This window comes from Delphinus delphis, chromosome 11 (genome assembly GCF_949987515.2).
Source record: "Delphinus delphis chromosome 11, mDelDel1.2, whole genome shotgun sequence".
In the NCBI taxonomy this organism is placed as follows: Eukaryota; Metazoa; Chordata; class Mammalia; order Artiodactyla; family Delphinidae; genus Delphinus; species Delphinus delphis.
In genome coordinates this window covers 39441420-39453004 of record NC_082693.1, presented here as the reverse complement: position 1 = coordinate 39453004, position 11585 = coordinate 39441420, and the positions used below count along the sequence as shown (strand labels likewise).

Genomic DNA, 11585 nt, shown 5'->3' with positions numbered 1-11585 from the left:
CCCACAACCCAGCTAAACCCCCTGAGTTTACCTCCCTCACTTGGATTGCTACAATAGCCTCTTCATCTGATCTCTCTCCTTCCTCTTTTGCCCCCCTACAATCCATTCTCCACAAGTAGACAAAGGGATCATTTAAAACATTAAATCATATCACAGGATGGATGCTTTTGCTTGTCATACTTTAAGGGCTTTCTAATGCGTTAAGAATAAGGGCCAAGGGGACTTCCCTAGGGGTCCAGTGGTTGAGACTCTGTGCTTCCACTGCAGGGGACATGGGTTCGATCCCTGGTGGGGGAACTAAGATCCTGCATGCTGTGCGGCATGGCAATAAATAAATAAATAAATAAAATTGTTTAAAAAAAGAATAAAGATCGGGGGCTTCCCTGGTGGCTCAGTGGTTGAGAGTCCGCCTGCCGATGCAGGGGACACGGGTTCATGCCCCGGTCCGGGAAGATCCCACATGCCACGGAGCGGCTAGGCCCGTGAACCATGGCCGCTGAGCCTGCGCGTCTGGAGCCTGTGCTCCACAACGGGAGAGGCCACAGCAGTGAGAGGCCCGCGTACCGCAAAAAAAAAAAAAAAAAAAAAAAGAATAAAGATCAAAATCTATACCATGAACTACAAGGCCTAATGTGATCTGCCCTGATGACCTCTCTATTCTCATCTACCTCCCTCTTTTTCTTGATCATCCTGTTCCAGCCACACTAATCTCCTTCCTCCTCCTCAAACTCACCAAGCTCTTTTCTGCTTTGGAGTTATGCTGTCCCCTCTGACTAGGTCATCTTAGCCCAGCTCTTTGCCTAACTGGTCCCTTATCAGCTGTCAAATCTCAATTCAATTGTCACCTCCTTAGAGACCTCCCTGATAACTCTCACCTAGTATAGCTACTATGCTATATCTAGTATAGTCCATCACACCTTGTATCAGAAAACACAATCTTTCAGGGGAAATAAAATAGGTTAATACTCATTAAGCAAGATCACAAATGAACACGGGACTCTTGAAGCAGAAGGCTATCATACACTGTCAGGGCCAGAAGCGCTAGCCTCCCATCTGACACTTGAATCGCCTGGCAATGTCCAGGTGATGTGTGCTTGACACCTCCACTGAGGGGACCACCCTAGCTGCTGGACAGCTTTGGAATTGTATCTTTCTTATTCTGAGCCGCAGTATGTTTCTCTAAGGCTATTACCCTTTTGTGCCCCTCCAAGGAAGCATAAAACAAATAGAAACCCTCTTTTAGAGGACAGTCTTTCTGGTTTCTCAAGACAGCTCTCACACCCCCAAACTCCCAACTTTTCCTGTAGTTTTGTCCTCCCATCTCCAGGGCACTCTCCTCTGAAGGTGCATCCTTGGGTCGTCTTACCTCCCGGGGGCCCACAGCTGCCTCCAGGAATCCAGGTGGGGTCGGGCTGATGGGAAGGGCACTCCTTCTCCCAGGGCCTCTACCTTCTAGAACCGCGGCCTACAACCCTCCCTCCGTTCCTTAGACATCAACCTCCCTGCCCCTTCTATATGTCACATCTCTCCGGCTAGAGGGAGCTCAACATCATCTCCCCGTGTTGTGCCTAGCACAGGGCCTGCCACAGAGTAGTTTCTCTAAAACCTTTGGTGGAATCAAACAATCCATAATTGGTCCTGAGAAACTATCAAGGAGTCCTAGATGTCTCAGGAGGCCGCAAGATTCGGAAGCCGAAATCTAGTCGGCCGCCCGGCCCCACCCTCGGGCCAGCCCCTTCCAGCGTTGCCTCATCTCGCTACTCAGGCTATCCTGCCCCAAGTCTCGCCTTTCCCTTTAATCACTTTCTCCAACCTGGATTCTATAATCCCTGACGCCTCCCTATATGTTGTCCCAATTGGGAAAGCCTTTAATTTTGGCTGTTAACAAAACAGCCACACCTTCGCTACCACGGCCACGGCCACGCCCCCTTACCCAAGTTACCGGGGTGAACCGGAAGGGGTTGCGCAGCCCTTAGTTCGTAGACCCGGAAGTAGACGGGCCTCACGGAAGCCGGCTTTGGCCCTGCGGCTGCTGCCGTCGCCGCGGAGAAATTGTTGGAGCTGGCAGCCTAGGAATGGTGAGACCTCGCGGTTCGCCTCTGAGTGTTCTGAGCAGAGTTGGGGATGAAATGGGGTTCTCCAGAGTGCCGCTGGGGACGACACCCCGCCAGGTTTGGGGCCCCGCCCCGGGAGCGCCCCGATAATCTGCGCATGCGTGGGCCGGACCGGGCCAGAATCTGGTCCTAGAAGTTACGCATGCGCAAAGGTGGCATGCCGAAGGTGGGGTGAGAATTGGTCTGGGAGTCACCCTTTCCCCGCCACCGGCCCGTGGGGCTTAAACCAAGGCTGCGAGGGCATCGGGGTTCACTCGGTGCTTTGCTTTTGCGTTGCAGGGCTGACTTCGTCACCACTCCTATCCCGAGCCCGTGAAACAGACCTGGACTAATCCCCTACTGTGGGTGTGCCCTTGGGGGGAGAACGAGGGGTGGAGGGCCGGAGAAGGCAGGCGGCGCTGACCCTGCCCCAGTCTACCCGCGGAATCGGGCCCTTCACCCTCTCCCCAGGTGGCAAGATTCCCAGCCGTATCAAATGGTACGGCGCGAGGAGCGCACCTGGGGGCAGGGCTAGAACGCTGCGCGGAGAGACGCCCTGGTCAGAAGGGGCGGGACTCTCCGAAGCGGCGCGCTCCGCAGAGTCCCTACTACCTGAGTTCTCCGGGCTTAGGCGAGGGCCCCCCCCAGGGTGGTTGATATTTGCTCAGTTCCCAAGCCGCGTTTTTTAGCTTCCACGAGGTACCACCCATTAAATCTTCAGCCAGAGCTTCAGATGAAAAAAGTGAGATGGACTGGTGGGAGTTCAATCTCCGTTTCCTTTTCCCTGCTTTGGGCTGGGAGGGGAGCTGAATGGGCAGCTGACAAAAAGTGAGCCAAGAATCCCTTGTTTCTTGCTAGTTTATAGTCAAGGCCCTTAACCTAGGGGCTATGAGTAGAATTAGAGTGGTTTGTGAACCACTCTAATGTGTACATTTTTCTAGGGTCCATAGCTTTTATCACTGTCTCAGAGATGTCGGTGACCTTCGAAAGACTACTGGTTTATCAGGGTCATATTGGCAGAATATATTGTGTCTCTTCTCCTGGTGTTTTCCCTAGCTTATGGGATCCTGGGGACCTGTTCCAGTATAAGGAGGTGAAGCTGGCCAGTTCGAAACCTGAGCCTCAGGGAGCCTCATTTCTCCTTTGCAGAATCTCTTCTCAGCCTCTAAGCTCACCTGGTCAGAATCCTTGGATGAACCTGTGGGACCCTTCCTTCTAGCCCTGTGGTTTGGAACCAGTGGCTTTGGGACTGTGAGAGGATGGACAAAGGTAGTATGAGGCCGGGCCAGCTCCCCAAACGCTCAGGCGCCAAGCATCTGCTGATTCCACCCCGTGCCTGGCACGTGTGTCTTTCGGTCCTGGCTGGGCATTGCCACCTCCCCCTGGGCCAGCACCACCCACGTACCTCTCAGCAGAGGCCACAGTTGACTGACTTGCTGTTGAGCTGACGCTCTTTGGCATGGCTGCATTTTGATGGCAGAGGGAGCAGTTATGCCCAGAGCCCGGTGTGTCGGCATCACCAGTCTGACCTGAGCACCATGTGCTGCACGACATGACACGTGGCACCGGGAGAACTGCCCAGCGTGGAAGGTCTGGGCCCAGATGGGATCTGGATGGCCAAGGAACTCCCACCTTAAAACTTCAAGTGTCAAGGAAGCAGGGGAGGGACCAAGAGGGCTGGTAGGGGAAGGGGGGCTGAGGAGGGTTCCCATGTGCAGAGGCTCAGGGCTCTGCTAGGCATTTAGGAGGCCTGGGTTCACCACTTCTCTTCTTCTAGATTCTCAGGGGCTGCTAGATTCATCCCTGATGGCATCAGGCACTGCCAGCCGCTCAGAGGATGAGGAGTCACTGGCAGGGCAGAAGCGGGCCTCCTCACAGGCTTTGGGCACCATCCCTAAACGGAGAAGCTCCTCCAGGTACTAGGGTTTGAAGGGCCAGAGGCTGAGACTGCTGCATGCCTTCACCCCTGTTGGGAATGGCTCCCTGAGCCCCTCTGGAGCCCAACTGTTGGCAGACTCTTGTGCTTTTCCTGTCCCTACTAAGTCCCTCCCAATGAGACTGAGAGCAAGGGAGGGAGATCTTAGGTTTTGGACAGGAAATCTTTGTGGTACAGTACACTGTCATCTCAGGGGTGGAGCATAGCAGTTCCATGCCCCATCCACTGAGCCAGAGCAGTTAGCATCCTACCTGCTGGGAACCTGCTCTACTTTGGGGGCTGGGTGTGTGTGAGTGGGTACCGGGGATGGGGCACAGAGCGTTCACTGGGTAGGACTATTCTCAGGTTCATCAAGAGAAAGAAGTTTGACGATGAGCTGGTGGAGAGCAGCCTGGCTAAGTCCTCTACCCGGGCAAAGGGGGCCAGTGGGGTGGAACCAGGGCGCTGTTCGGGGAGTGAACCCTCCTCCAGTGAGAAGAAGAAGGTAAGGATTGGGAGACGTGGGGAATGGAGAGGGGTGGGGGCCAGTGCCAGATTTTGTGTTTCCCCACAACCTTTGCCAGCTGGCAAGAGCCCTGCAGAGGAGGCTTGTGAGAGGATCAAGCTGCCCCGGCCCACCTCAGATGCCTCCCTCCTGGGAGCCCATCTCTCGCTACTCCGCTTTTCTTGCTGCGCCCATCACCACCCTGTCAGTGCATCCTGTGTCACATTCTGTGTGGGAGGCACAGAGCATGCATCTATTCTGGGAGCAGACAGCCTGTTCCGAGCATTGCTGGCTGTAAAAATAACCCCCAGGTGGCATTGCTCTGGCCCCAGACACTGTACCAGCAAGAGTGTTTTCCTGGTATCCTCCCCACCCACCCTCCATGCTGGGGTTGGGGGGCGCCACCAGCAAAAAGAAGACCCCATATGGTCAAGGACTGTGTAGAAGTACTTTGATGGGGGCGGGAAGGGGGAGGGATGGGCATTGGAAAGCTAGGCCCCCTGCCTGTGGCTTGTTGTTGGGTGGGGCTGGAGCTGCCACACAGTGTGCGAAGCTCTAGGCCTGAAGCCCTAGCTGCCCTGATGAGCTCACTCTGCTCCTGCCCTCTGCCCAGGTGTCCAAGGCCCCCAGCACCCCTGTGCCGCCGAGCCCAGCCCCAGCCCCTGGACTCACCAAACGTGTGAAGAAGAGCAAACAGCCACTCCAGGTGACCAAGGATCTGGGCCGCTGGAAGCCTGCGGACGACCTCCTGCTCATCAATGCCGTGTTGCAGGTAGTGCTTCCCACCACAGGGGTTGTGTTTGCCTTCTCCCCACAGCCTCCAGTTCCCAGCCCCCCATCTAGCCCGGCAGTGTCCTGTAGGTGGCCCGGGAGGGTTCTTCCCAGCTCTGAGGCTGGAGCAAACCACTCTGGGGCCTTGCAGACCAATGACCTGACATCTGTCCACCTGGGCGTGAAGTTCAGCTGCCGCTTCACCCTGCGGGAAGTCCAGGAGCGCTGGTACGCCCTGCTCTACGATCCTGTCATCTCCAAGTGAGTGGGCTGGCCCCAGCAGCGGCGCGGTACTGGGGACACCAGAATTTGGCTCCTGAACAGAAAGAATTGTACAGGGGAGGGGCCTGGGAGGCAGGGCTCCTTGGGGTCTTGTATCTTCTGAGATGATACTGGAGACCTGCCAGGCTTCAGGGGGAAGCTGCTTCCTGATACCAACCCTGCTAATCCAGGCTGGATGTCAAGGAAGTAGCATGAGAGAAAACACCACATGAGTGCCAGGAGCCCTGTTCTACCACCGTGTGCTTTGTGGTTTGGGGCGGTCACCTCCCAGCCTTCCCACACTGACCTGTAGAGGGCCTGGATCTTTGAGTTCTGGATCTCAGAGGCCTGCAGGCTTTGGAGAAGTAGGAACCCCAGATTGCTTGACACCCTTCCTTCAACCCTGCCCTGTCCTCTATCTCCCTCCTGCCCAGGCTGGCCTGCCAGGCCATGAGACAGCTGCACCCAGAGGCCATTGCCGCCATCCAGAGCAAGGCCCTGTTTAGCAAGGCTGAAGAGCAGCTGCTGAGCAAAGTGGGATCGGTAAGGCTGAGGGCTGGTAATGCCGAGGGGCAGGGCAGGAGCCGGCTAACCTGGAAAACTGACTGCAGGGAGGCTCCACTGCTTGGAGACGCACGTACACCTGCAGGGCCTTTGTGGACCGGGTCCTCAGGGAGAGCCAAGCCTGGCTTCCTGGGCGGCAGTAGCTATCACTTTTTCCACCTCCTTCTGGGGACTGGGGCAGGGGGCAAGGATGGTACAGCAGAGACAGGAGCAAGGAAACCCAGATGCCCAGAGTGTGCTTCTTGCCCTCCAGACCAGCCAGCCCACCTTGGAGACCTTCCAGGACCTGCTGCACAGACACCCTGATGCCTTCTACCTGGCCCGTACTGCCAAGGCTCTGCAGGCCCATTGGCAGCTCATGAAGCAGTATTACCTGTTGGAGGACCAGACAGGTAACTGGGCCCAGGAGCTGGCAGAGTGAGGGTGCGTGTATGTGAGTGTGAGTGTGAAGGGGGCTGGACACAGCTGCCCTCAGGTGCCCTGTAACAAATCCCTCCGTGGCCCCCAGTGTCTTGTTCGTCTCTCTTTTTAGCAAAAACCACTTCCTTCCAGAGGGAGGGAAAGTGGCTGGAATGGTCTTAGGATCATGGTGAGGGTAGCCAAAATTGCCTAGAATCCTGAACAAAAAGACTAAATGGCAGAGTTGTCTCCCACTTCTTGACTTTTTTGGTTTTTTTGACATGTTTTACCATTACATAAATAATAGTATATTCTTCACAAGTAACATTCAAACATGAGTAAAATGTGAAAGTCCCTTCACCGCTCACCTGTCCCCTTTTCCCACCCACTTTCTCTAAGGATTTCTGCCTCTTCCCTCTCTCCACACTCCTTCTCACTGCCTCTCCTTCCACCAAGCATTTGTGCTGTGGGGCTGTCTTCAGGCCATTCCCAAATCCCTACAGGGACTTTAACCCAGGCCGCCTGTCTTTCTCCTTTCCCAAGGGCCAGAAAGCTTCCTCTCTTCCCTCACCAGCAAAACTCTCACTCTCCTAATAACAGATACTAGGAAAGCAGTCTGATTAACCTGCAGGAAGCTCTTCAGTTAGATTTGGGTTTCAGGGTCAGACTTTCACAGTCCAAGCACACTTTACTTCCTAAAGATTATTGCACGTTGGCTACTATGTAGTTGTTCATACTGTTCTGAAAATGAAGCTTCAGTTCTGCCTGTCACCTTACTCGCTAGGCCCTGCAGCTTCTGGATAATAAAAGATTCCTACCAGAGGATTTTAGGAAATCTTGTCAGGGGAGGCCCCATCTTTCCTTCCTGAGGATCTCTGCAATTTAGTGCCCAGTGGGCAGCCGTCTTTATTCCAGATATCTGCTGCTGCCTCAGGCTCAGCTATCACTGACCTCCTGCAGAGAGAACAGACACTGGATAAAGTTTATTTTTGCTGCTGTTGCTAGCTCCTTTGTCACTATTTTAAAAGTTACCATGTGTATATTTGTTTTTTTGTTTGTTTGTTTTTAACAAGTTTATTTTATTTTTGGCTGCATTGGGTCTTCATTGCTGCGCGCGGGCTTTCTCTAGTTGTGGTGAGCGGGGGCTACTCTCCATTGCAGTGCGTGGGCTTCTTGTTGCGGTGGCTTCTCTTGTTGCGGAGCACGGGCTGTAGGCACGCAGGCTTCAGTAGTTGTGGCACGCAGGCTCAGTAGTTGTGGTGCCCGGGCTTAATTGCTCCGCAGCATGTGGTATCTTCCTGGACCAGGGCTCGAACCCACGTCCTCTGCATTGGCAGGCGGGTTCTTAACCACTGCGCTGCCAGGGAAGCCCCTATTGTGTATATTTGTTAACGTAAAGGTATAATATTTCTCTTCAAGGGTCGTCTTATGTGGATATTTGATTTCTCCTTTGCTATTTCATGCTTGGAGTCCCTAGGAACAGGGAGTATACACTGCTTACCTATCAAGTCAGCTGAATACTAGGTTGGTAGGATTCAGGCATTCTGGCAGGGTGACTGCCCCAACCCCATCTCCCCACAGTCTGAACTAAGGTGGAGGGTGGTGGTGGTGGAGCATTTGTGGCTCCTATGCAGCCCCCCTCACTTCCCTGGCAGTGATGATACCTCAGGGGTTGTCAAACTCCTCAACCAGCAGTCTCACTAGCTAGTCGGAGCTGCTGCTGAGCAGATGCTGCAGCCCTGGGAACAACTGACACTAAGGCAGGAGTTCTCAGATTTGGGGACCCCAATCACTTTTACATTTTGACCAGAAAAGAACTGAAAAACTTTCATAAAACAATATTTATCCTGAATACATCTGATGGATTCTGATATTATTGCATTCCATTTCTTTCTTTTTTTTTTTTTGGAAAAAAGTGAATCTCATGACCTGTTAACGTGTCATGACCTACAATTTGAAAACACTGGCTTAAGGCTCCCTTCTGACACATCCTGAGTGAGACTTGACAGGCACGTGCCTCTCAGCCCTTTGCCGAATGTGGCAGAAAATGTTTGGGAGCATGTGATGTGGTAGAAGAGGCAGTTTGGATTTGCAATCAGGGAAGCAGGCCTTGATTCCTGGCTGTGTCCTGAACTAGTCACATAGCTTAACCCTTCCTCCTGTATCTGTTTTCTCATCTGTAACGTGCAGCTAATAGTAATGCCTTCCCTATGTAGTTCAAGGCTTTGTAAGTGAGAACTCTTCGCACACTGAAAAGAGCGTGCAAAGGTCAACTTTTTTTTTTTATTATTTTATTTTTATTTATTTTTGGCTGCGTTGGGTCTTTGTTGCTGCACACGGGCTTTCTCTAGTTGCGGCAAGCGGGGGCTACTCTTCATTGAAGTGCACGGGCTTCTCATTGCAGTGGCTTCTCTTGTTGCAGAGCATGGGCTCTAGGCGTGCGGGCTTCAGTAGTTGTGGAGCGCAGGCTGTAGAGCGCAGGCTCAGTAGTTGTGGCGCACGGGCTTAGTTGCTCCGCGGCATGTGGGATCTTCCCGGACCAGGATTTGAACCCGTGTCCCCTGCGTTGGCCGGCAGATTCTTAACTACTGCGCCACCAGGGAAGCCCCAAAGGTCAATTTTAATTCCCTTCACTTTCTAGAACCACCTCTGCCCCCCAGCAAACCCCAGGAATGCTTTGTGCCAAAGTAGCGTGCAGTCTGATCTGCATGCATGCTGTTACCTGTATCAGGTTAACTTTTGTTGATTTCAGCACGAGGCCGTCCCCATGGGCTGTCTTTACAGTTTGTCCTCTTAGTTCATTTGTCTGCTCAGCAGCTTGCGGTTGAGTAGGAGCATTGGCGCTGACCCTCCCTCTGTCCTTCGTTCAGTGCAGCCGCTGCCCAAGGGGGACCAAGTGCTGAATTTCTCCGACGCAGAGGACTTGATTGATGACAGTAAGCTCAAGTGAGTGGCTGGGGCCACAGGCAGGGCCCCAGTGTCTCCGCAGGACAGAGCTCCCTGTGCTGCCTGGCCCTGCCTCTCCTGCTGCAGGGAACGGAGCCCAGCCCAGACTCGGCCTGGAGCTCCAGTTGTAGCTGTTAGTCTCCCTGCTAAGCGCCCTCCCCGGCCCCCCACCCCCGTTGTATCTTACCCCCACCCCAGGGAGGGAAGCTAGGCTAAGGCCAGAGGAGCAGCCCACGGGACCACTGGGCTGAGGGACTGAGGGATCCTACTGAGCCCAGTAGCACCTAATGGTGATGGCAGGTGAGCTCAAATTGGAGTCTGATTCATCCTTCCCTTCTCGCCCCCCAGGGAAATGCGAGATGAAGTCCTAGAACATGGTGAGTGTGCCCTGGTGGGGACAGTGAGGGGGTGGGAGCTCCTGCTGGAACAGAGAGAAACAGTACAAGGTGCTGGTTACCTCAGCGTGTCCTTCATTACCACCCCACCTCACCCCAGAGCTGACAGTGGCTGACCGGCGTCAGAAACGAGAGATTCGGCAGCTGGAACAGGAACTGCATAAGTGGCAGGTGCTAGTAGATAGCATCACAGGTGAGGAGGCCGGGGGACCAGCAGGGTCGTGCTCCAAATCCCTTCGCCCCTCCCTGCGCCCCCTTGGCTGCTTAGCTGGGTTCACCCTCGTTTCCCAGACCTCTGGCTCCTTTCCCTTAGTGGATCTTGCCCTGGCTCCCTGCCTTCCATGCTGTGGCTCTCAAGAGTGGGCTCCTCTCTGACATGAGCTGCTCTCCCCCAGGCATGAGCTCTCCGGACTTTGACAACCAGACCCTGGCAGTGCTGCGGGGCCGCATGGTGCGGTACCTGATGCGCTCGAGAGAGGTGAGGCCGGCCCAGCCCTCGCTGTCCTCATCCCCATCCCCACCCCTACCTCCCCCTTCCTAGGTTCCCCTCCTCCATCGATCTTCCCCTCACTGCCCTTTCTATGTCTGGTCCCTGATTTCTCATCTTTCCTGGGCCTGTGTGGACTCCTCCCCATTCCTCAGGTTCCAGCCCTCACCTGCCCCATTTCCCCAGATCACCCTAGGCAGAGCAACCAAGGATAACCAGATTGACGTGGACCTGTCTCTGGAGGGTCCGGCCTGGAAGATCTCCCGGAAGCAAGGTACCAGCGGGAAGCAGTGTGAGGATGTTGCTCCCAGCCTCTCGCTGCCCTCCAGCCCTGGGGCTTGGTCTCCGTGGGAACCTCAGGGACTGGGTGGGGCTGAGGAGCTGGCATTTTAAGATCTCTAACTTGGGAGTCCTGGGTGCCTTCTAGCGGCCCCAGGAAGCAGAGGGAACATGGGGGTTTCAGGCCCTCTTCTGGCCTTCCCCCCATCCCATCATACCCCCGTTCCTCTCTATTCCCATAGGTGTCATCAAGCTGAAGAACAACGGTGATTTCTTCATTGCCAACGAGGGCCGGCGGCCCATCTACATCGATGGACGACCTGTGCTGTGTGGCTCCAAATGGCGCCTTAGCAACAACTCCGTGGTGGAGGTGAGCTGGGGGGAGGTGGAAAGGCCGGGATGAGCCCCATGGTGTGGTGAGGCAGCGTGTGGGCCTGCCCCGGCCCCCAGTCTCACCCCCGTCCTTAGCCACCTTCTCTCCCGCCCGCAGATCGCCAGCCTGCGATTCGTCTTCCTCATCAACCAGGACCTCATTGCCCTTATTCGGGCCGAGGCTGCCAAGATCACACCACAGTGAGAAGTGGTGGCAGGACCCCTGGGCTCTCTCTGGCCTCAGTTTCCCCTGCCCTCCCAGACCCCTGGAGCTGGCAACTCAGGCTCCTGGAAAAACCAGAGGGGGCTGCGGGAGACTCAGCTCCTGGCCCCTTGATCTGAGCCTCTGCGGGAGGGCGGGGCTGGCCCTGGGGAAGCCCCTAGAGGCTGGGCCCCTCAGGCTGCCTTAGTGCCAGAGCCCCTCGCCTTCTCTCTGCAGAGGCCCCTACCCTCTCCCCCAGACGCCCACCTTGGCTCCGTGTCTCCAGCTGGTTAGCTTCAGACTTTTCCTTTATTATTTTTCTTTTGTAAATACAAAGCACTGAGTTCCCAAGTAGTTTCTTTTATTATTCTTTTTTTAATATAAAAAATGTGGGGA

At 54.8% G+C, this 11585-nt stretch overlaps 1 protein-coding gene across 3 annotated transcripts; it reads left to right on the top strand.

Annotated features, from left to right (window-relative positions):
* The first annotated feature begins 1994 nt into the window (after window positions 1-1994).
* Window positions 1995-11543, top strand: MCRS1 (microspherule protein 1). 3 transcript variants are annotated; one of them, XM_069541201.1, is made up of 17 exons: window positions 1997-2078; window positions 2394-2592; window positions 3243-3362; window positions 3574-3683; window positions 3871-4009; window positions 4375-4513; window positions 5127-5285; window positions 5436-5545; window positions 5980-6088; window positions 6363-6501; window positions 9379-9454; window positions 9803-9831; window positions 9950-10042; window positions 10245-10327; window positions 10523-10610; window positions 10858-10985; window positions 11106-11543. In XM_069541201.1, the coding sequence occupies exons 5-17, from the start codon at window positions 3900-3902 to the stop codon at window positions 11190-11192; spliced, it is 1350 nt and encodes a 449-aa protein (XP_069397302.1). In that variant the 5' UTR covers window positions 1997-2078; window positions 2394-2592; window positions 3243-3362; window positions 3574-3683; window positions 3871-3899; the 3' UTR covers window positions 11193-11543. The 3 variants fall into 3 exon arrangements, with proteins under 3 accessions (XP_059880707.1, XP_069397302.1, XP_069397301.1); XM_069541200.1 differs by lacking the exon at window positions 3574-3683; XM_060024724.1 differs by lacking the exons at window positions 2394-2592; window positions 3574-3683 and having other exon boundaries at window positions 1995-2078.
* Window positions 11544-11585: the final 42 nt, after the last annotated feature.

Excerpts from the sequence above, each read along its gene's own strand:
- MCRS1 (XM_060024724.1), top strand. Across the intron at positions 5,286-5,435 it reads TCATCAATGCCGTGTTGCAG|ACCAATGACCTGACATCTGT; the intron begins GTAGTGCTTCCC and ends GGGGCCTTGCAG. Across the intron at positions 10,986-11,105 it reads GCAACAACTCCGTGGTGGAG|ATCGCCAGCCTGCGATTCGT; the intron begins GTGAGCTGGGGG and ends TCCCGCCCGCAG.